Source organism: Rhincodon typus, chromosome 2, assembly GCF_021869965.1.
Source record: "Rhincodon typus isolate 14 chromosome 2, sRhiTyp1.1, whole genome shotgun sequence".
NCBI lineage: Eukaryota > Metazoa > Chordata > Chondrichthyes > Orectolobiformes > Rhincodontidae > Rhincodon > Rhincodon typus.
Window position 1 is genome coordinate 85,162,477 of NC_063333.1, and position 25,205 is coordinate 85,187,681.

Genomic DNA, 25,205 nt, shown 5'->3' on the forward strand with positions numbered 1-25,205 from the left:
AGTGCAGAAAGCTACAGTAGAGAGGGATTTCCAGGGGTCCTTGTACATGAATCTCAAAAAGCAGGCATAGAGGTTCATTAGGTAATATAGAAGGTAAGTAGGCTTTGGCCTTTATTTCAAAGGGAATCGAATATAAAAATAGGTAGATCATGCTAAAACCATTAAAAGCAATAGTTAGACCACACTTGGATTACTGTTTGGCCCCCCCTTATCTAAGGAAAGATATACTGGTATTGGAGGCAGCTAGAGAGGGTTCACTAGGCAGATCCTACTTGTCGAGAGATTTCCTGTGGTAGGTTGGGCTTGTGCTTATTGTGGAGAATAAGAGGAGATCTTATTGAAATAGTGAAAAGATTCTTAAGGGGCTTGATAGAGTGAGTCCTCTGTGGGTGAAGACCAGAAAACCTAATCTCAGAGTAAGGGATTGCCTGTATAAGACATAGTTAATGAGGATGTTTTTTCTCTGAGTAAAAATTGTGGTACCTGTATTCCTTACAGCAGAGCTCTGTTGAGTCTGGGTTATTAATTATATTCAAGGTTGAAATAGACAAAATTTTAATCAGTAAGAGAATGAAGGGAAGCAGGGATAAAGCAGAAAAGTGGATTTGAGTACTATCGGGTCAGCCATTATTTTATTGAATGGCAGAGCTGACTTGATGGGCCGAATGGCTGACTTGTGCTCCTAAGTCTTATGGTAACTGAAACCCCAAGACAGCAAGCATTTCTTTGTATATTTTGTGAGACATCTGCTGCAGGCTGTTTGATCAGTGTCCACTGTAGCAGATCTTGCATATAATCTTGTCCTCAGGCAAGCTGCCATCTATGTTACCCTTAACTCCAGCCCACTCATGTCAAATATCTCACTGTGTGCAGAATCTGCCTTTATTCTAACCTAATATATGTGTTGTGTTAGTATCTACACTGGTGCTTGCAAGCGTGAAATTCAAAGATGGTATGCTTTTATCATCACTGCCCCATCAGGTTAGACTTCTTGAGTCTCTGATAGGGAAAGACAAACAGGTATTGTTGTGGTCTGGGGTGGGAGAGAGTCAGAGATGGCTTGCTTACATCACCTGCAGCTTGTAAACATGAGAGTTTGTGGGATGAGGAGGAGATAGGATTGTGAGGAGGAAGATTATGTATGAGGCCACTCATTGGGCACAACCTGAGCAATGGGCATCTTAATGCCAACACCATTTCCAGCAAGGGGATTAGGACGTACAGGCATGTCTGTCCCCTCATGTAAGCTTCTGCTGCTTCCAGTTCTGCCTTGATTTGCAAGATTCTGAGAAGTGTGTCAATGGGTGTTGTGCAATGTGGTTGTGGTGGTTCAATAGCTAGCAACGTGTGTTAGCTGTGATATGTGAGTGTGAAGCTTGCAGCCATGCTCTGTGTGTGAGAGTGAGGTGAAGCATATGAATGTCATGACAAGTCCTGATTGATAGAAATTTATGGTAGGTGAGTGATGAGGGTGTTGTGAGTTGAGCAGTTTCTGAACCTAGTGGTGCAGTTGGCAGTATATGCCTTTTCGAGATACATTTGCTGAACTTAACCAGTCATGTGAAGTCATTGAACTTCTTGCAGCGCTGCAACCAGATCTTCAGGGTTTGATTCTGACACTGCTCTTCACAACCATCTGCTCCCAATTACTTCTGGACATATTTCTGAAGGGCCTATTGACCCTCACTGTAGACTGGAGCTCTTCCATCAAGGCATTCCATGCAGTGTGCATAAAGATTGGATCCCAGTCTTTCACATGTTGTACCATTCTTCAATATTTTACTGGCCAGATTCACTTCATAGACAACTCCCATCTACAAAACATTTACTAATGAACCATAAAGATACAATAGCAATGTTTAGGAGGCATTTGGACAGACACGCGAACAGGCAGGGATTAGCTGGATACAGGCAATGTACAGGCAGATGGGATTAGTTTAGAATGTCATCATTGTTGGCACAGACATGATTGGCCAAAGAGCCTGTTCCTGTGCTGTACTATTCTATGTTCTGTTCAGGTATTTTATTATACACTTTTAGATCAGCTGGTACGTGAACCTGGGCCTCCTGCTCAAAGGTGGGGATGCTACTACCGTACCACTAGAAACTAAATAAATGATGCAGCCAGCGACAAAGGTGAATTCCTAGCTACATTACACCTCTCATTTACAAGGTGCAGGCTAACTTCAATTGGTGCTAACCACTCACCAGTATTAACGTATTGCTGATAAGTCCAGCTACACAACAGTTTTGTTATAATTCACTGGATGCTGAAATTATTGACATGCTGTTGTTGTTGCATTAAAATGTTGTGGGATAATTGGACATTGTGATCCCTGCTCACTTTTCTGGCCATCCAATCTAGCCACCAAACTTTCCAGTAAGTTGAAGCTTAATTTTTGTCTGGAAGTTTAAATAGCTCATTTTCATCCTGTATCAGCAGCTTAATTTAGGTCATCCCTAAATTGAAAAGTTGTTTGATAGAAAATAAGTTCATTTGCTAACAAAGCAGAGGAGCCCATATTTAGAATCATGTATAGATAAATTCAGTTTGTTTTGCAAATTGCATGTCATCTCTATTTGAGAAAATGTGCACAAAAGCAGATGCAAGATTAATTCTGTCAGGCTGTTCTGGCGTAACTCTCTGCGGATCAGCATTTTGGAATGCATTTACTCACATAATTGAATCTGTATCTAGTAGTTGATTATTTTGTTGATGCCCTTCCTGTCTGATAGTCAATGTGTTAAAAGTATCATAGGGATACATCAGACCTTTATGTAGTGGTGAATGTCTGTTGGCAACTTGGTTTATAACTGTCCCAATGTTTATTTATTTTCATTGAATTCAGTCTTAAACGAAAGTTGAGACAGATTGGAGCTGTAATGACTTGGTGCATCACAATCCTATAAATATGCACAGTTCCATTTAACCATATAAAAAGGAAGCACGCATCAAGATGATACATCTGTAAAAAGATTTGTGATCATTATGAGCAGCAGCTGTCACTCTGAAGGAGCTCCAAATCATTTAAATACTTTCCTTATTTAAGTGCATTTTTGATCGGATGTTAAGGTATGTCCCCATGAGAGTGGAGTTTCATGGTTGAGAATTCCTGTGATGATTTCACAATTTCCTACCACAAGCCTGATTGTAGAGAGTGGTTTCTACAAGGCTTCTGTTGATCCCTCATCAAAGTTACAGCAGGAGCTTAGAAGAACTGATGGGCACTCCAGGCTCTGCAGTTTTAGCAATGATTTGCCAGCATCAGAAATTTGCAATGTTGCGTGTGCTGATAAAGTTGGTGCAGTAGGTCCCAGCTTCCATAAGTGAATTTAAGACTGAGATAGTGATTCACTTAAATGACTGCATCTAATTATTTGTAACCCCGTTGCAAGTTTTGAGCAGTAAAATGAACTGTCCACATTATTGATAATATGAGTTCAGAGCCAGCATGTACACACACTGTAATTGTGTGAACTCTACCAAAGGCATTTGGTTTCCTTTTGAAGATTAAGTTGAATAGAAGTGAAAAATGAATGAAATCACAGAATGACTGCCAGGAATAACATATTTATAGGTAATAGACAATATTCTTTACATTTTTTCAGTTCAAAATATAGTCATTATACTTAAAATTATTCTGAGTAGCAGAAGCCATTGGCACTACGGTAGCTTGAATGACATTTGGTGTACCCAGGAAAAAGTATTTGTTCAAGATCAAAACCAATTTGACAGCTCTGTGAAGTTGAAACTTAAGGTTTTCTTGTGACTTGTACCTTATTTTTAAATTCAAATAGATCTCCAGTTCACACTTACATTCTTCCATTAATCTTCCATTAAATAATTTTGAAATCTCCAGTTGGAAAATGAAGAATCTAAGTGGAACCAAATGGTACTCACCTCTTTAAAGACTTTACTGGTAAGCTTTGACAGAACTGTTGACTCCTCCGGCTTCCTATCTATAGTCTCTTTGCGTAATTACACAGTGCCTCACAGCCCTGACTCAAATCCTGCTCACGTATGCATAGAACAAAGTGAGATTGTGCAAATATCAGAAAAAAAAAATGGATGGTCAGGTAATGAATTACAGGCATGTAGGGAGGCTCCCTAACTGGTTCTAGGGATGGTGTGTGCTTGACTGACTGCATCACCCATGTACATACTTGTCTTCAAATTAGTCTGGGGCTTCAGGCATGTCTGACAAATTCACCCCAGAGCCTCCATTATTCAACAACCTGTAAGCTACATGGTTTGCGGTTGCTTTGGTAACATTTAAAATGGAGTAATAGTATATTTTTTAGTTTTAATAGGACAAAACACTTGAAGGCAAAAATACTGAGCATAGTTGAGAGGGGCCCCATGAAGTCTATTAGGGTGATTTTCACATAATGTTTTAAGAGCTGTTTGTGTTTCAACTTAATTTTTGATATCGATTTTAACATTAATTTTACTCCGTTGTTCTTTTTGTGTTAATATCAACAATTTATGTACAGTTAGGTATCCATGCCTTCTGTACTATAGGTAGGGGTCAATACTCTTGAGATAGAATCGCAAAAAGAAAATGTAGCCAAGTTATTTTTTCTGTTTGACGCCCAGTGGCTGATGATGGGAAAAATATTTGAACATATTGATCAGCGATAGGATGGACATAGATGTGATGACAGCTGAAGATGATTTCACTGGCAATCTTAATTTCTGTGTTTACGAAGATGACTAAGGTACTAAGACCAAAAGCTGTTGGAGCATAAATTATCCATTGAGTCCATTAGTCTACACAGCCCTTCAATTAGATCATGGCTGATCTGATCATCCTCAACTCCACTTTCCTGCCTTTTCCCCATAACCCTTGATTTCCTTACTGATTAAAAATATGTCTGTCTCAGCCTTGAATATATTTAATGATACAGCCTCTGCAGTCCTTTGTGATAGAGAATTCCACAGATCACAACCCTCTGAAAAAAAGAAATTCCTCCTCATCTCTCCTGAGTGATGCTGTATTCTGAGATTATGTCTACTGGTCCGTATCCCAAAAGAGGAAATAATCGTTTTGCATCTGCTCTATCAAGTCTCCTAAGAATCCTATATATGTCAATGCTAGATGTAGCCAAAGAGTTTTGCAGTTATCTCTCTTTGGAAGGAAAAAAAATAGCAGGTCTGGCATCTTCGATAGAGAGAGAAATTTTGAGTCCAATATAATTCTCCTTCTTCTGTAATGAAGAATGGTCATATCAGACTTGAAAAATTAGCTTTGTTTCTTTCTTCACAGATGCTGCTGAGTTTCTCCAACAATTTCAGATTTCCAGGGTCCTCAGTTTTTTGATTTTATTAAGGTCAGAGATGTGACTGGCGCGACCATTGATAAAATTACCTTTTTACTGTTTGGTATGGGATACAACTTTTCTCTGCATGAGTGCCACATTGTACCTGACTAGATGTATTTAATGTTGATGTTGATTGAAAAAGGGTATTTAATCCCCGGTGATGATATTACTTATTTTGCTGAATACAATTCAATGGAAATAAAACAGCAAATACACCTCAGTCAGCCTGTTGTATTGCAATGAAAATTGATTGTTATTTGTTGACTTTAACATAGCTAAGGAAATGATGCGAGTTGATCTTGTAGGTCAGCAAACAAATTTAGGCATAGGTTTTGATAACATAGAAAGAATATTTTCTTTCATTCCTTCACCAGTTCCACTCTATTTCTTGAAGTAAGATTCCATAAGTGGTGTCTGCATTCTGATACCTCACCTGAGCTGCCATTATCCAACCATACAGGACAAATGCGAAAGAGCAGGAGAGACTTTGTAACTACTAGGAGACATCAGAAGCAATCTGTGTTTCTTCTCCCTCAAACTGGCCTCCCTTTCAATTTTCACTGCCTTTCCTTTACCCAATGTGTGACTTAAGAGCGTTAACTTACCATCCCTATGATTCCATAGACTTTAATTTAAATGTTAACCTAAATTATTGAGAGCACAAATGTTATTTTCTGGGTAACCTTTGATATATGAAACAGAACGGAAAATTACTTCCATAAAAGTTAATTTAAGATGTTTTGATGCTCTTTCAAATCACTTTAATTACTACAAACAAATTTATCCATTTGTGTGTTTTAGATAATCTGTTTCTAAATTGGGACATGATGTATACACATATAAATTAGAAGCTACTTTATTTGACTATCCTGTTTGTTGTGCAAATGGATCTGCCAATGACATTGTGTTGAGTGATCAGGCTCCTTGAAGCAGATTGCTCATCACTCAAAAAGCAATTAATTCATTCCTCTGAGCCATTTTAAGGTATCTTCTTCTGTTTACAGATAAAATTGTTTATTTTTGCTGGTCAATGAGAGGAGCTCAGTGAAAGGATCAGCCCTTTCAGTGCTCCAGTTGTGCTCCACCAAACAGTGTGATATCAGGTTAATTAAAAAACAACAACGTTGGGCCAGCTAGCCACACTGCCATTTGCATTGATGAGAGTGGGGGAAACTCAAATGAACCTGTGGAATTCAGGTCACTAGCCAATGACTGGATGAATTTGGAATGAAAGAAAGCAGCTGTTACTTTTTACAGTTGTAAGTAATAAGCATTTTGCACTCAGGAATGTGCTACACACAGCATGAAAATAATGATTTTTCACCTTTTCCAAGTAGGCTTTATTTCTCTTACCAGTGGCCATACCTTCAGCTGTCTCGGTCAGAAGCTCTGGAATTCACTCCCGACACTGCTGGCTGCTCTACTTTGCTTCCTTCCTTTAAGGAGCGTTTAAAGACTTCTTTTGGCAGTGTTTTTGTCACTTGTCTGAATAACTCAGCACGTGGAATGGAACAGGATTTATGTAATTAAAAGTAAGACCTTGGGTAGTGTTGTAGAGCACAGAGATCCAGGTACATAATTCTTTGAAGTTTTCCTCACATCTAGCTAGGGTGGATAAGAAACCATTTAGCGCGCTTGCCTGTATTGCTTAGATCTTTGAGTCTGGAAATTGGGATGTTATGTTGATGTTTTACAGGCCATTGGTGAGGCCTCTTCTTGAGCACTGTGTTCAGTTCTGGTTGTTCTGTTATAGGAAGGATATTATTAAGCTGGAGAGGGTTGAGAAGAGATTTACCAGGATGTTACTGGCAATGGAGGGTTTGAGATATAAAGAGAGGCTGGTTAAGCTGAGACTTTTTTCTCTGGAGTGTAGAATGTTGAGGGGTGATCTTCTAGAGGTATATAAAATCATACGGGGTATAGATAAGGTGAATGGGAGGTGTCTTTTCCCCAGGGTTGGGAATTTAAAGACTAGGGTCATATTCTTAAGGTGAGAGGAGAAAGATTTAAAAAAAATACATGAGAGGCAACTTTTTTACATAGAGATTGGCTTGTGTGTGGTATGAACTTCTGGAGAAAGTGGTGGAAATGGGTACAATTACAGCGTTTAAAAGACATTTGGATAAGTACATGAATAGGAAATGTATGGAGGGATATGAGCCAAGTGCAGGCAGGTGGGGCTATTTCAGAGACAACAAGGTGCAGGGCTGGATGAACACAGCAGGCCAAGCAGCATCATAGGAGCAGAAAGGCTGACGTTTTGGGCCTAGACCCTTCATCAGAAAAGGGGGAGGGGAAGGGGGTTCTGAAATAAATAGGGAGAGAGTGGGAGGCGGATAGAAGATGGATAGAGGAGAGGATAGGTGGAGAGGAACCAAACAGGTCGAAGAGGCGGGGATGGGGCCAGTAAAGGTGATTGTAGGTGGGGAGTTAGGGAGGGGATAGGTCAGTCCAGGGAGGACGGACAGGTCAAGGGAGCGGGATGAGGTTAGTCGGTAGGAGATGGGGGTGCGGCTTGAGGTGGGAGGAGGGGATAGGTGGGAGGAAGAACAGGTTAGGGAGGCAGGGACAAGCTGGACTGGTTTTGGGATGCGGTAGAGGGAGGGGAGATTTTGAAACTTGTGAAATCCACATTGATACCATTGGGCTGCAGGGTTCCCAAGCGGAATATGAGTTGCTGTTCCTGCAACCTTCGGGTGGCATCGTTGTGGCACTGCAGGAGGCCCAGGATGGACATGTCGTCTGAGGAATGGGAGGGGGAGTTGAAATGGTTTGCGACTGGGAGGTGCAGTTGTTTATTGCGAACCGAGCGTAGGTGTTCTGCAAAGCGGTCCCTGAGCCTCCGCTTGGTTTCCCCGACGTAGAGGAAGCCACACCGGGTACAGCGGATGCAGTATACCACATTGGCAGATGTGCAGGTGAACATCTGCTTGATGTGGAAAGTCTTCTTGGGGCCTGGGATGGGAGTGAGGGAGGAGGTATGGGGGCAGGTTGCACTTCCTGCGGTTGCAGGGAAAAGTGCCGGGTGTGGTGGAGCTGGAGGGGAGTGTGGAGCGGACAAGGGAGTCACGGAGAGAGTTGTCCCTCCGGAAAGCAGATAAGGGTGGGGTGGGAAAGATGTCTTTGGTGGTGGGGTCGGATTGCAGATGGTGGAAGTGTCGGTGGATGATGCGTTGGATCTGGAGGTTGGTGGGGTGGTACGTGAGGACGAGAGGGATTCCTTTTTGGTTCTTATTGCGTGGACGGGGTGTGAGGGATGAGGTGCGGGAGATGTGGGAGACACGGTTGAGGGCGTTCTCGACCACTGAGGGGGGGAAGTTACGGTCCTTGAAAAACGAGGACAACTGAGATGTACGGGAGTGGAATGCCTCATCCTGGGAGCAGATGCGGCGGAGGCGAAGGAATTGGGAATAGGGGATAGCATTTTTGCAGGAAGGTGGGTGGGAGGAGGAGTATTCTAGGTAGCTGTGGGAGTCGGTGGGCTTGAAATGAATATCGGTTTCTAGGTGGTTGCCCGATATGGAGACAGAGAGGTCCAGGAAGGGGAGAGAGGTGTTAGAGATGGTCCAGGTAAACTTAAGGTTGGGGTGGAAGGTGTTAGTGAAGTGGATGAACTGTTCGAGCTCCTCGTGGGAGAACGAGGCGGCGCCGATACAGTCATCAATGTAACGGAGGAATAGGTGGGGTTTAGGGCCGGTGTAGGTACGGAAGAGGGATTGTTCCACGTAACCTACAAAGAGGCAGGCGTAGCTTGGGCCCATGCGGGTACCCATGGCCACCCCCTTTGTCTGTAGGACTATTTCAGTTTGGGATTATGGTTGACGTGGAATGGTTTGACTGAAGGATCTGTTTCTGTGCTGTATAACTCTACGACTGTACAAATGGTTCTGTCAAGTGTCTAAAAATGTACAAACATTTGAACTAGAGGAAGAGTCGAGAGGAACTGCAAGAGTCGGCCGTATGGCCTTTTGAGCCTGCTTGCTATCCAGTAATATCTTAACCTTGACTTCACATTCCCATCTGCCCTCAATAATCTTTCACCCACTTATCAATAATCTATCTTCTTCTGTCTTAAAAAAATCTAAAGACTCTGCTTCTGTGACCTCTTGAAGAAGACAATTCTGAAGAACTTTGAGCAAATATTCTCTTCATCTCTGCCTTAAATGGATGATTCCTTATTTTAAACAGTCACCTTGGAACATCCTTTCACATCCATCCTGTTCAGACCCCTCAGTACCTTACACATTTCAATTGACTTGTCTCTTACTCTTCTGAACTCCAGCCAATCCAAGCCTAGCCTCCCCTCTTCATTTAATTACATCAAAAGGAATTATACAAATACAAGTTGATTTAGGTTTGCTCATGATTGATATTATGTCAGGCATTGGCTTGTCGTGTTATGTTACCATTTAATTGGAGTGGAAAATGCTACGTTGACAATACATTTATTCAAAAGAGTATTAATATCAAAGAATGCAACTTTTTTGCATTTTATAAAGAAGTGATAAAAGTCATTTTTTTTATTTTGTACACATGTTAACCTAAATTACTAGATTAAACTAAGTGGCAAAGGTTGTGTTGAGTCAGTGTCCTTCTGAACACACTGGAGACATTGCTGTTAGCCTCCTTTCTGTTTATCTAAGTTACGATGAATACATTTGATTGTAATTACAAGTAATTGCAAAGGAGGCTCAATGAATTGCCTTATGAAGTTGGCTTTCAGCAATTTTGTGGTCAAGTTAATTGCTTACGCGTGATCACTACAGATGGTATATTTGGGAAAATGTTTGAAACAGTGGTGATACAGAATTACGCTACAGCTTTTATGATAAAATAGCTCTTATCTAAATAGTTCTTGTCTAGGAAGCATATGTACACCAATTACTTCTTATTAGCAATAGGTAATTTGCCTTTGTGTGGGGAAGGTCATATCTCACAAATGCCATTGAGTTTTTTATGCCAGTGACACAGATGATTGATGAGAGTACGGTGATGGATGTTGTCTACACGGACTTTAGCAAGACCTATGACAAGGTCCTTCATGGAAGGCCAGTACAAAAGGTGAAGTCACATGGGATCTATGGTGAGCTGCTAAGCTGGATACAGATCTGGCTTAGTCATTGAAGACAGAGAGTAGCAGAGGAAGGGTGTTTTTCTGACTTGAGATCTGTGACCAGTGGTGTTGCACAGGGATCAGTGCTGGGACCTCTGTTGTTTGTAATATATATACATGATTTGGAGACAAATGTAGGTAGTTTACTTGGTAGGTTTATGGATGACACAAAGATTGGGGGAGCTGCAGATACTGACAAGAATTGCCAAAAGATACAGAAGGGTATAGATCGGCTGGAGATTTGGCGGAAAAATAGCAGATGCAATTTACTCCGGACAAATATGAGGTGACCCATTTTGGAAGGTCTAAAGCAGGAGGGAAGTATACATCAAATGGCTGAACCCTTAGAAGCATTAACATACAGGTGGAACTAGGCGTACAGGTCCACAGTCCCCTGAAATTAGCAACACAAGTGGATAAGAAGGTGTGTGGCATGTTTCATTAGTCAGGGCATAGTGGATAAAAATTAGCAAGGAATGTTGCAGTTGTATAGAACTAGTGTTAGGCCACATTTGGAATAATGCACCCAATTCTGGTCGCCACAGTACCGAGAAGAATGTAGTGGCTTTGGAGAGGGTTCAGAAATGGTTTACCAGGATGTTGCCTGGTTTGGAGGGTATTAGCTTTGACGAGAGATTGGATAAGCTTAGTTTGTTTTCCCTGAATGTCGGAGGATGAGGGGCAAAGTTATGAGAGGCGTGGATAGTTGCAGTCTGTTTTCCCAGTGTGAAAATGTCTATTCCTAAGGGACATAGGTTTAAGGTAAAAGGGGAAAATTTTAAAAGAGATTTGAGAGGCAAGTTTTGTTTTACACAGATTGGCAGGTGCCTTGAATGCACTGCCAAAGGAGGTGGTAGAAGCAGATACAATAGTAACACTTAAGAGGAATCTTGACAGATATATGAATAGGCAGGGAATACAGGGATACGGACCGCGTACAGACAAAAAGTTTTCACTTTTGAAAGGCATCGTGTGTTGGTGCAGGCTTGATGGGCTGAATGGCCTGTTCCTGTGCTGTACTATTCTTTGTTCAATGGGGTAAGACTCTTAAGGCAGTCTTTCCATTGTATACTGAAGTACCGGAAACTGGGTGAAACCTCCTGTGCTGTATGTTTGATATGGAATTAATATTGTCATATATAACCTATAATTGTAAGTGTAGTGAGGATCTTAAAGTGTAGCACACTGTTTAGGGTGGTTTTTACAATCCAGTGAATTGCTAGTGAGTTTGAAAGCTTGGAGGCACATGAAGATCAGTAGGTCACCTTCCACCCACCCTGGAGCTGTCTGTGATTTTTACCAAAGGTGGGGATAACCATCAGGCAGTCCACCCTCCCTTAGCCTTTTGAGTTCCTTCAGTGACTTGTTAATGGGTCATTATCCACCAGGTTGGTATTTTGCATAAGCCTCAAGTCAAATGGGAGGTCAACAGTTTCAGCTGCGTCGGCTGGAGTTGGGCATGTAGGGAGAACATCTCTCTTGGGTCCTCTGGGCTCATCGAAGCCACACCTCCTGAAGGTTATCCCCACTCTCTATCTGTGCCTTGCCTTCTTGAATTCAGACACTCGAACCCTGTCAGCTCCCTCACTGAGACACCCTGAGCCTGGGCTTACCTAGACTCCTTCGCAATGCAGGAGTATCTGATCAATAGTTTAAGTAAGTTCGTGCAGTCTGAGGATTCGGGCTAGACAATTTAGGATGGAAATGAGGAGACCATTCTTCACCCAAAGGGTTGTGAGCATGTTGAATTCATTACCACAGGAAGTAGTTGATGCCAAAACATTGAATGTATTTAAGAGGCAGCTAGGTATAACACTTGGGGCGAATGGGATCAAAGGTTATGGGGGGAAAGCAGGATTAGGCTATTGAGTTGGATAATCAGCCATGATCATGATGAATGGCAGAGCAAGCTCAAAGGGCCAAATAGCCTCCTTTTGCTCCTATCTTCTAAGTTTCTCTCAGCCTCTTACATATGGGAAAATTATGATTGAGATTTTGGACAGAAGATCAGGCATTTGTGATTAATTTTTCAAAATAAGTCTTTTTTTTAAATTGGCAATAGTGTGTGCAATGGCTCCCAAAATATGAAAGCTTATTTTTATAAAGTTTGTCACTAGATTGTTGCAGAACTTTTCTATAGTGAACTACATTTTGTTCTGCATTCAATATACTGTTTTTCAAATATTACTATTTTAAGTATAATCAATATCTTGAGCTGCCTGATTATGCTACTGTTTGATATTTTTAGTGACGCACAGTTTAATGATTTCTTTTTTTCCCCTTCCCAACAGGTAGATGTCCTGAACTGGTCAGAGAATAAAGAGAGCCACAGTATTCAGACCATCTCCTCAGGCCTGCATTATAATTTTGTTTGCATAAATGTGAGTGTGAGATATATTTTTCAAATGTTTAAATTGAAGTTTGCTTTTACATCAAGCTGGTGGTGAATAGTTGTGACAGAAGCAGTAATGTCCACTATTTCAAAATTTCTATTTTTCTTTATTTGAATTGTATCCTGGCTTAAGGTGTGTGTGCGTTTGTGCACGCATGTGTCTGTATGTATGTAAAGGTGATTGACTAGGATAATGTCCTTCTGTAGCATTTGGTGCTTCTCTGTCATGTCTCAAGAGATAAATTCCTGGAGTTTTAGACTTTAGTGGCTGGTTAAGATTATTAACGGATTCCTGTACTTCATTATAACTTCTGATTCAGGTGGCCAGGGATGTATCCTCTATGTAATTTTAATGACACAACAATAATTGCATACAGTTCCCATCACCATACTACTAGATGAATGTGGATGCTTTGGCGAGGGTACAAAAAAGGTTTACCAAGATGTTGCCTGAATTGGGGATTTTATCTTCGAAGAAAGTTTACATAGACTGGGTTTGTTTTCACTAGAGCACAGGAGGTTGAGGGGTCGACCTAATAGAAGTTTATAAGATTGTGAATGGCATGGATAGAGTGGAAAGTATGAGGCTTTTTCCCAGGATGGAGGGGCCAATTACCAGGCGACACAGGTTCAAGATGCAAGGGAGTAAGTTTAAAAGAGAAGCGCGAGGCAAGTTTTTCACATAAAGGATGGTGAGTGTCTGGAACGCATTGCTAGAGGAGCTGATGGAAGCAGATACAACAGCTGCATTCAAGAAACACCTGGACAAATACATGAAAAGGAAGGGAATAGAGGGATACAGACCCTGTAAATGAAGTTTTAATATGGAAGGGCAAAATGTGGTGGGGCAGGCTTGGCAGGCCAAAGGGCCTGTTCCTGTGCTGTATTGCTCTTAGTAAATATTACATCTGTAAAAATACATACAACCTCTTTGTCAAAATCTTGCAGGTTCTGAATTATTCATTGCATTCATTGAGAGATGCACCGTTAATTCTAGGATAAATAGAGACGTGAAGTATAAAAAGCAGGGGGGTTTTGATGAGCCTTTATAGATCACTGGTTTGGCTTAACTATTCTATGCACTGACTTTAGGAAGATGTGAAGTCTTTAGAGGGTGAGCAGAAAAGATTGATAAAAGTGCTTTCAAGGATGAGGGACTGAACAAGCTAGATTTATTTCCTTAGAGAAAGAGTTGAGATAAGATCTTATAATGATGTTTATAATCATGAGTGGTGTGGTCAGAGCACATAGAGAGAGAACCTGTTCCAACTGGGTGAAGGTTCATGTAACAAAGCACACTAACTTAAGGTGGTTGGAAAAAGAACTAGCAACGACATGAGGAAAATAATTTCTTTTGCAGCAAGTGGTTATGGTCTAGAACACAGTACCAGGGACTTTACATCCTTAAGGGGCTAAGGAAATGCAGCATGTCCACAAAGACTCTTACAATTTTTTTTGTTAGACGCACCACAGAAAGCTTCATAGCCAGATGCATCACAATGTGGTACGGCAAATGGTCTTTCCAAGACTGCAAGAAACTACAGAGAATTGTGAACACAGCCCAGTCCATCACACAAAGCAGCCTTCCATCCATTTACTTCACCTGTACTTCTCGCTCCATGGAAAGCAACCAAAGAAATGAAAGCTTCCAGTCGCCTGCCACTTTAACACACTATTCTGTTCCCTGGCCAAATATTCTGCTTCTGGCCTGCTGCAGTGTTCCAGCGAAGCTCAGTACAGGCTGGAAGAACAGCACCTCATTTTCCGCTTGGGGACCCTGCAGCCCTCCAGCCTCAATATCAAGTTCAATAATTTTAGGGCCTAGACTCTCCCATGTCCCAGTCCCCCACCCCACACACCAGGCCTTGTTATCACACAGCCTACCATTACACACTTCCTATTGTTAGTCACTAACAGTCCCCATTAACAACTATTCACCCTCCTAGCCAGATTGTTATCACCTCCTTTGTCTATCCAACTACTCTTCTCTATCTTTGAGCTCTATCCTTTATCCTCTCATTTACTCCCTACCCAATCCCCCTCCCTATTTTCTGCATATAAACCGACGTTTTCCCAGCTACCATCAGTTCTGAGCAAGGGTCACTGGACCTGAAACATTAACTCTGACTTTTTTTCTTCAGAGGTGCTGCCAGACTTGCTGAGCTTTTCTAGCAACTTCTGTTTTTGTTCCCAACAAAATCAAAGACTTCTCCCACCCTGGTTATACTTTCTTCCACCCTCTTCCGTGGGGCAGAAGAAGTAAAGTTTGTATACACGTACAAGCAGATTCAAGAGCGGTTTCTTCCTCGCTGTTATCAGACTTTTGAATCGGCCTCTTCAGTGTTAATGTTGATCCCTCTGCACCTTCTCAGCAGCTGTAACATTGTATCCTGCACTCTGTCTGTTACCCTGATGCACTTGTATAGTACAATCTGTAATGCATTAATTGGGCAAGAGTTCAAATAAATTAGCTTCCTGCTGTGGCGATAAACTTCCCCGATTAATCCTCCTTCCTTAGATGGTTAGATGAATTTCTTGAGATCAGCTGTTGATAAGCCTAGAACATGCATTGACATCTCATCAATTATACAACTTGCCAGAATTTACTTCCTTCTCCCAAAATAACATCTTACTCATTCAAGATACTTAGTGGTGTAGAAAGTGGTGTAGAAGCCTGCCTCTATATGGTGATTTTGATCTTCAGCCCAGATGAGCAGATTGGCTGCTTCTACCAAAACCTTCTCATCGCCTTCAGTTTTGTTGCAATCTCTACAACTCTGTAGGCCCACCATGGCAATCAAACCAAGGTGTGACGCTGTTCACTTGCTCCACCCAACTGGATACAGTAACTCAATGACTTCTACTTCCCAGATGGCAGTTCAGCAGACAGGGTTAGGCAGCAGTGTTTGCATCAGAATGGCACTTTAGCGCAGAAGGCAAGGCAAGCAGATTGTGGCAGAAAGCACCTTTTCAGTGCAGAGGGCAAGGCAGCACTTCTGAAGAAGGGTCGAGACCCGAAACGTCAGCTTTCCTGCTCCTCTGATGCTGCTTGGCCTGCTGTGTTATTCCCGCTCTACACCTTGTTATATCAGATTCTCCAGCATCGGCAGTTACTGCTATCTCAGCATAAAGATATGATCTTGGCTGATCAAATAGTTCATTGACTTTAGCTTACTCTGTCCCCAAATCCTTCAACACTACTGGTAGTCAGAAATCTATCAATCTCCACCTTAAATATACTCAAAGCCTGAACATCCACAACCATCTGCAGTGGATAGTTTAAAGGTTCACAATCCTTTGAGTAGAAAAAAATTTCTCCTCATCTCGGACTCAAGTGGCATTCCCCTCATTTATAAATTGTGTCCCATGATTTTAGACTCGACAAGCGGGGGAAACATCTTATTTGCATCTCCCCCATCCATCCCTTTTAAATATTTTGTAAGTTTCAATGAGATCATATCCTTTGGAAGTCTATAGAATTCAGGCCCGTTTTGCCCGATCTCTGTTCATAGGACTGTCCCACCATCCCAGGGGCGAATCTGGTGAACCTTTGTTGCACTCCCTCTATGGCAATAATATCTTTCCTGAGATAAGAGACCACAACTGCACACAGTAGTCTAGGTGCAGTCCAAATAAGCTCCTAAACAATTAAAGCAAGACTTCACTACTCCTGTATTCAAATCTTCTTGTGATAAAGGCTAACATTCTATTAGCCTTCCTAATAGCTTGTTGCACCTGCATGGTCACCTTCAGTGACTTATTGACAAAAACACCTGGGTCCCTTTATAGATCTGTAGTTTCTAACCTCCTACCAGTTCGGAAATACTCTGCACATTTCTCCTACCAAAGTGGATAACTTCACAATTTCTTACAATACATTCCATCTGCTATGCTCTGTCTATTCACTGAACATGGCCAAATTCACTGAACAAGCCACTTTCCCTTCTCCTCACAACTAATGTTCCTGCTTTGAAGTTTTGAAACATTACATTCGGTCCCCACCTCCAAATTATTGATGTGTGTTGTGAGAAGGAGACCAAGTATACATCCTTGTGCTACTCCACTAATCATAGTCTGCCAATACCCATTGAGCCATTTATTTCTATTCTACGTTTGTTGTCTTTTAGCCAGTCTTTAAGCACATTACCTCCTATCATATCCTTTGAAAGTCTATAGAATTCAGGCCCGTTTTGCCCGATCTCTGTTCATAGGACTGTCCCACCATCCCAGGGGCGAATCTGGTGAACCTTTGTTGCACTCCCTCTGGGTGTAATCTTTCCACCCAGTCCCCTGTGGAGTCATCATCAAACGGCCTGTGAAAATATAAGTATACTACGTCCATCAGCTCTTCTTTGTCAATTTTGTTAGCAGCGCCTTCAAAGATCTCCAATAATTTTGTCAAACAGGATTTCTCATTAGCAAATCCATGCTAAGTCCAATCATGTTATTATCCAAATGTCTGATTATTGCAACCTTTATGATAGATTTTATCATTTTCCCTACTGCTGATGTAAGGCTAACAGGTCTGTAGTTCCCTGTTTTTCTCTGACTCCCACCTTAAATAGTTGGGTGACATTTTTTATCTTCCAATCTGCAGGAATCAGTATGAAAGGTGGTGTATATGCCAGCAGCTTACAAGGCAAACACAGTTAATGTGCATGAAGAGTTTAGGTATTTTTGAAAGGGAAAAGTGAGTCATGATTAGTGAGGTGAGGGTGGACTTAAGTCAGTTGGGACAATCCTTGCAGTCAATCCAGGGCCGGGCCTGGGGATTGGTCAGGCAGTTGGTCCAATACAAATCTGAGGATTGGCACAATTCAATCAGAGGATTGGCATAGGTTGGTCCTGGAACTTGAGCAGAATCAATCCAGGCCTTGCTAATCGTTCAGTCAGGGATGCCTTGAAAATTCAGTCCAAGGGATGGGCTGGGGTCATCCAGGAGGGTGGATCACCCACATCCAGAGGGCATTTTAGGATCAGTCCATGGTGTTCTCAAATTTGAAACAGCTTAAATCTGAAATTGGCCTGATTGTACTCGCTAGTTGAGGAATTGGTGACAGTCATGGAGGCTAGTAACGATGTGAAGATTGAAGATGGCAGAGTGGGACCTGGTAGGTTGGGAGAGGGGACTGAGCTCAAGACAAGTCATATTCATTCTGGCTTCAATATGAGGAGAGTAAAGGGCCAGCAAGGGCATTGGAATCTCAATATCGTGGGCTGTAGGTTTAAATGGGAACATTGACGGTAACACAAAGAGCCTCAAAAAAATTAGGAGAGGGTGAAGGGTCATTGGGATCCAGTGGGGGAGTGGAAGAATGGAGATGGGGATATTGTGGGTTACAAGCAAAGCCTGCAAGTCATTGTAGTGAAAGCAAATTCGAAAGCTCACCACATTGATCCAAAAATCAATCGCACTGTAAGCGTTTTATATTGATTAGGCAGCTCCCACGCTTTGATCAAGACCATTGTACAATTGATAATAGGTTTCTTGGAGATAAGCTTCCGACGTCTGGACCAGTTGGGTGGGACAATACAGTAAACTTCTGACAGGGTGCCCTGCGCCATCATTGTCGTGCCTCCTCCATCATCTCAGGGACCGAAAGGTGAATGTATTAACTGAGGAGGAGATGCAAAAGAGAGAAGAAACTTCTGGTAAGAAAGAGGATGGTCCTCAGATGGGCCAGGATGGCATCAAAGGAAGGAAGATAGGGCAATGGTCAGCTAAGTCAGACAGGTCAGACACAACCTGCTTCCACGATGATGGAGCTTTGTTGAAACTTTTTCTGTTTTTATGAATATTACATTTGTACAGTTTTCTGTCAGCTCTCTTGCTTGCTTTTTGCGACACTGTTCGGGGATTTGATTTATCTATGCGAAAATGATATTGATTTTCTTCCCCTCTAAACATGGCTCTGATGTTTGCATCTTTGTGAGACTTAAAATCTGTTTCTCGACCAAGGTTGGTGCTAAAGAAACTGTTATACAATGAGCACTTCCACTGTCTCCATCTCCTGGATTCTTGTGCTGATATAGCCCTTGTGAACAGACATATTGGGTTCTATCTGGGACCCCACACTGTGGTGATAAAGACTGAGTTGACCCACATCCTGAGGCTACTCCTTATGCACCTTAAACCCTCACAACTCTGCCAGTGCAATGGGCTTTCAACGTGTTTTTGAAATACCTGAACACCCTCACTGACAGTCTTACCAGTACGAGAGGCTGTGACATATGGCTCTTGCACTCTGCCGAATGCTGGGAGCCAGTAATATCTGCAGAAGAAAATATAAAGAATTACTTGGCGAAGATAGAGAATACCTTATGCAGAACAATGTGTTTGCCTCTCTGCTCGTTCAAGAAGAGTAGGCCACAGTGTTTCTTACTGGTTTGCCAGCCCTTTTGTGTCTTCCTATCACCGCAGGGATTTTCCCCGTTTTCCCTGATCATTTCCACAAAAGCGGTTGAGAATCTGATATCCAGCACTTGTCTTGCTAGCCTTAGCCCTCTCAGCAAAAGGGTACACCAGCAGTCGTAGAGGATTGAATGCGAGGGGAATGAGTGCAGGAGCAGTTTGCGAGCGTCCATAACTGTGCAATGGAGTGAACTGTCACCAGTAAGTGAGTAGGAAGCACAGTGGACGGGACTGCTTGGTAGTTTGAAAGGATGAAGCGTGTTTATTGTGAGCACATCATGCAGATGGTGCTAGGCTAGTTGGCCATGACCGTGTATGTGATGCCTCAGCCGTGGCAGAGTGAGACTGAGTGATGCCTCTGTGAGGGTGATTTAGCAGAGAGGAAATGACACCAGTTAACCTTGTGGAGAGGAGAAAATCATTCATGACCTCGGGCACTGGTTACCAGCCATTTGCAATCTGCCGACAGGCTGGACGTGTCTGATGAGAGAGTCTTATGGTGTCATTCCCTGGTAACAAGATGGTCCTTCTCTCGATGACTGAATCTAGCAGCATTAGTAAACCTGGGAGCCGTCTTAGACTTCCTGGCAAGCATTTCTGAGCTTTTCTGCAGGTGTGGTGGGTGGTGTGGGGTGGGGGGAGGGGTCTGGCAACATAGGCTCCTGGGAAGCTCCTGATTTTCAATGAGTGAAGTGGTGTCCAATTGACCATTAAATAACATGCCAAAACCTTCTACCTCAGAAGTCCATATAGTGGTACGAACTTCCAGTTCACTCACCACGTGTGATCTACTTACAAAATTAGCTAAGAAGCACGTGATCGTGTGAGATGACTCATGCCAGGCAGTGGCAGATCGAATGCCATCTGAGGCATTCACCGCCATAATGAAAATAGAAAATCCTGTCCTAGATTCAATCCAAATTGAAGGTCTCAACTCGTAAAAGGCTCAAAAATATGAGGCCAGAGACTTAAAGTATTTTGCAAAAGTAATAAATGCGACGTGAGAGAAAAAGCATTTCATGCATTGAGTCGTTTAGAGTGTGGAACGCGCTGCCTCAATGTGTGATAGTGGTAGGTTCAATCAAGGCATCCAGGGGGCCGTTGGATGTTTGTTTCCATATCAAACAATGCGCAAGGTAAAAGGGAAAAGACAGGAGAATGACAAAGAGAGCTGGTGTAGACATGGTGGTGTGAATGGCCTCCTTTGGCACTGTAGCCCTTCTGTGATCCTGTAGTTCTTAGCTTCAAGAAACAGACTGTGTCTCTGTTTATACTAATCATACATTATAAGACAGATTCTTACCAGGAACATTTGATTCGGTTAATGTTCCGCCTGTGCAGTTTGTCAACGTGAAGAAGGGATTGATATGAATTATCTATTCACTGAGGGGTTTCCAGCAAGGTTGTCTCAAAATTAGCAAAATTTTGGGTTGCATGGTTAGTAAGTTTGCAAATGACACCAGAACTGGTGGTATAGTGGTCAGTGAAGAAAGGGATCTTGATCAATTGGGTCAATGGACTGAGGAGTGGCAGATAGAATTTAATTTAGATATATGCGAGGTGTTGCATTTGGTCAGGCAAACCAGGGCAGGACTTATGCAGTTAATGGGGTACGGCCCTGGGGAGTGTTGTCGAACAGAGAGACCTAGGGGTTCAGGTACATAGTTCTTTGAAAGTTGCGTCACAGGTAGACAGGGTGGTAAGGAAGGCATTTAGCACTCTTACCTTCATTGCTCAGACCATTGTGTACAGGATTTGGTATGACATTTTGTGGTTGTGCAGGATGTTGGTGAGGTCTCTTTTGGATAACCGGTGTATAGCACTAGTTGCCCTGCTATAGGAATGGCATTATTTAAATGGAGAGGATGCAGAAAAGATTTACCAGGATGTTGTGGGACTGGAAGGTTTGAATTATAAAAGTAGGCTGGATAGGCTGGGAGAGATAGTAGGAACTGCAGATGCTGGAGAATCCGAGACAACAAGGTGCAGAGTTGGATGAACACAGCAGGCCAAGCAGCATTAGAGGAGCAGAAAGGCTAGGCTTCGCAGTGGGGTTAAAATTGAATCAGAGATAGTAGGAACTGCAGATTTAAAATTGAATCAGAGATAGTAGGAGCTACAGATTTAAAATTGAATCAGAGATAGTAGGAACTGCAGAGCCTTTCTGCTCCTATGATGCTGCTTGGCCTGCTGTGTTCATCCAGCTCTGCACCTTGTTGTCTTGGATAGGCTGGGATTTTTTCACTGGAGCTAAGGAGGTTGAGGGGTGATCTTATAAAGGTTTACAAAATCACGAGGGGCATTAATAAGGTGAATATTCAAAGGTCTTTTCCCTCGGGTGGAGGAATTCAAAACTGGAAGGCATATTTTTAAGGTGAGAGGCGAAAGACTTAAAAGGGACTTGAGAGCCAAGTGGTTTGTGTGAAAAATGAACTGCCACAGGAAGTGGCAAATGCAGGTACAGTTACAACACTTAAAAGATATTTGGACAGGTACATGAACAGGAAAGGTTTAAAGGGAAGGTTGAAAGGAATATGGACCAAACGTAGGCAAATGGGACTAGTTTAGTTTGGGAAACTTAGGTCGCGTGGACGAGTTGGACTAAAGGGCCTGTTTCCATGCTGTATATTTATGAAGCTCCTTGGGATATTCTAAATTAAAGGCAAGTTCCTGATGTCATTATATTGTAGTAAACTTGTCTAAATAACATCCTTGCTTTTATACTCTATTTAGGAACTTCTTGTAGGAATGTGTTAATTAGTAAGTGTGACTTATCTTGACAACAGGAAGTCAAGTGTGTAGATGCAGGTGTGAGACATATAAATACAACTTGTAAAAGCTTTGAGATATGTTCCTCAACACTTCAGACATTATAGAATGTAAATCACATCAACAAATCATAACTGAACTGTCTTTAGTTTTGATTAAGGTATACAAAAAAGACCAGTCAATTCCTGCTTGAGTTCTTGACCCAGCAAAGAGCCAAGCAGCTGCCAATCTTGAGAAACTTCAGCAGTGACTTGAATTGATCTTTAACTGACCTCAAGGAATTGCAATTTTATGTCGTTTTCCCATTTGGCGTAGCTTACCACTTATGCGAGGGCCAGTTTAAATTAGCGACTAACTATCACAATTGTTTTACAAAGTCTGGAGTGCCCCTGAGCTCTGCCACATAAGATTAACTAATGCATTCTAAACAATAACACATGTAGGCACGCGCTTTAAGGTGCTAACACAGTTCTCAATCCAAATTAAGTTACTGCTCCTTTGAAATTTCAATGTATAATATTCATAGTAAAATCGTGAATAGGTTTGTATGCAAGTTTTGGTTCAACTACTTTATTCAAGTAGTTGAACCAAAAATTGCATACAAACCCATTCACTTTACTAAAGAAGTTGAATCATTTAAAGACGTAGGTAACTATTAAATTGTGAACAAAGGAGTATTTTGTCATTCTTAAGCAATTTGTTATAATTACACCGTGTGATTTCAAACTAGTGGCTTGCAATTGATATTTTGCTGTCTTGCAATATACCCTTAGCATTTTGTTACTTTTTGTACAGTGATACCAGCAAATATATTTTAATTCAAAATGTCCCAGGGTACTTCATAGAAGTATAAGAAAAACAGATGGTAAGCCAGAGGTAGAGCTTAGGAATGGTGGCTGAATGTTTAACAAATAAGCAGATTTTCAGGTGAGTTTTGAAAGTACAGAAGGAACTGAAGAGGTAGAGTTTTTTTAGGGAAGAATATCTGGAGTGTGGGGCTGAAGTAGTGGAGACATGGTTATAAAAGATGGGGCAGAGAGCAGTGGGAGGTCAGAGTGGTATGAGAAGGATGCTGTAAGATGCAGATAAGAAGTAGTTACGTGACTGTAGTGATTGGAACCAGGTGAATCTCATTGACTATGAGATTATTGATTGGTTTTGTTAACCTGGACTAATCAGGGAGCCCTGGCTGTCCAATATAAACAAGGGGTTCAGAATCTCCACAATTCAGGATGAGGACTGGAGAATAGGAAGACGCCAAGTCAAAGATGAATATAGACTTAAGGATGAGAATTTTAAATGTGAATGTAGGAGTGAGAGCTAATATAGGTCGATAAAGGCACAGATGATTGAATAAGTACTATCTGGTGCTGGGTCAAATAAAAGTAGTGTGAGATTTATGAAAGTTATGAGGAGAACCAGGAGAGTATTGGAAATATTGTGCCCAGAGTTAATGAAGCCGCCAATAAGAGTTTTGGCCAGACCTGAGATTCTTACAAAGGTATGCAATATTACAGAGATAGAGTTGAATAATCTGTGTGATGAATTGGATGGGGAATTGGAGGTTCATCTTGGAATTGGAGAGCACACAGTAAAAGTGAAGAGTTTGGATTGTAATTAGGACCAGAGAGGAAAATGGAGAAGGGAGTAAACTTATTGAGTTTATGGCCAGGTCTGAAGATTATTGCCGCATTTGAATTACTTGTGTGAGAGAAATAAGGTTGTAATTTTTGGAGATTTCAACTTTGCTGATATTAACTAGGATCACCTCCATGTGAACCTATTAGACAGGTTGGAATTTTTAAAGTGTGTCCAGAAGAACTTTTTTTTGTGCCAGTACATTTCCCAAGTCCAATAGGAGTGTCAATGCTAGGCCTAATGCCAGGGAACGAAGCTGGTCGAATGGTTGAGATTTCACTGGGTGAGCATTTTTCGGGGTAGTGACCGTAATTCTGTAAGTTTCAGTGTCATTATGGAAAGGGACAAGGACAAGGCAGAGATTTGATGTCTAAACTGGGGAAATGGCAATTTCAATTTCATTAGACAAGATCTGGCAAACATAGGCAAGGAGCAGCTACTTGCAGGTCTATATTTGGAAAGTGGAAGTTATTTAAAAGTGGTATAGTAAGAATTCAGGGCTAGCTATTCCCCTAAGAGCTGTTAAGGGATATTGAGAGATTGATAAAGAAAACGAAGGAAGCATATGAAACATTAAACATTAAAAACAGGGGAAACCTTTAAAAGTATCGAGAGCGTAGTGGGGTGCAGAAAAAAGAAATTAGGAGGGCAAGGAAGGTTGCAAATTATCTTTGGCAAATAAGATTAAGGAAAACTCTAAGGTATTTTGTAAGTATGTTAAGAATAAGAGGATTCCCAGGGAAAGAGAGGGGCCAATTAGTGACCAAACGGGCAACCTATGTGTGGAGCCAGTGGACATGGGTGAGGTCTTAAATGAATATTTCTCATCTGTATCGACAAAGGAGATTGGCCTTGTTGCTAAGGACTTAAGGTAGGATGGTGAGGTTCTATGATGCATTAAGGTTAATAAGGAAGAAGTATAAAGATAAAGGCATAAAGGTACATAAATTCCCAGGGCCTGATGAGATGTATCCCAGGTTGCTGTGGGAGGCAAAGGAGGAGATTGCTGGGGTCCTGGCAAAGATATTTAATGTTTTTCTGGCTATGTGTGAAGTGTCAGATGACTGGAGGATAGCTGATGTGGTTCGTTTGATCATGATGGGTACCAGGGATAGGCCAGATAATGACAGACCAGTTAGTCTAACATCAATAGTTGGACATTATTGGAAAAAACTGAGAGACGGGATTAATCAACACAAGGCAGGGGTTGATCAAGTATAGTCAGCACAGATTTGTTAGAGGGAAATCCTGTCTGACTAATTTAATTGAGTTTATTGTGAAGGTGACTAAATACATTGATGAGGTTTTGTTTTTACTTATTCATTTGTGGGCTATGCCCATCCCTAGTTGCCCTTGAGAAGGTGGTGGTGAACTGCTTTCTTGAACCATTGCAGTCCACCTGCTGTGGTTTGACCCACAATGCCATTAGGGAGGGAATTCCAGGATGTTAACCCAGCTTTAGTGAAAAAACAGTGATATATTTGCAAGTCAGGATGGTGAGTGACTTGGAGGTGAACTTGAAGGAGGTCAGATTCCCATATACCTGCTGCCCTTGTCCT

General features: G+C 41.8%; 1 protein-coding gene across 1 annotated transcript in view; it reads left to right on the forward strand.

Moving 5' to 3' along the window:
* The window catches only part of crppa (CDP-L-ribitol pyrophosphorylase A), a 249,241-nt gene that overhangs the window by 88,694 nt on the left and 135,342 nt on the right, over positions 1–25,205 (forward strand). The window contains exon 7 of the mRNA XM_048612336.1: positions 12,727–12,816. Coding sequence (XP_048468293.1) covers positions 12,727–12,816 — 90 coding nt within the window. The remainder of the gene's footprint in view (positions 1–12,726; positions 12,817–25,205) is intronic.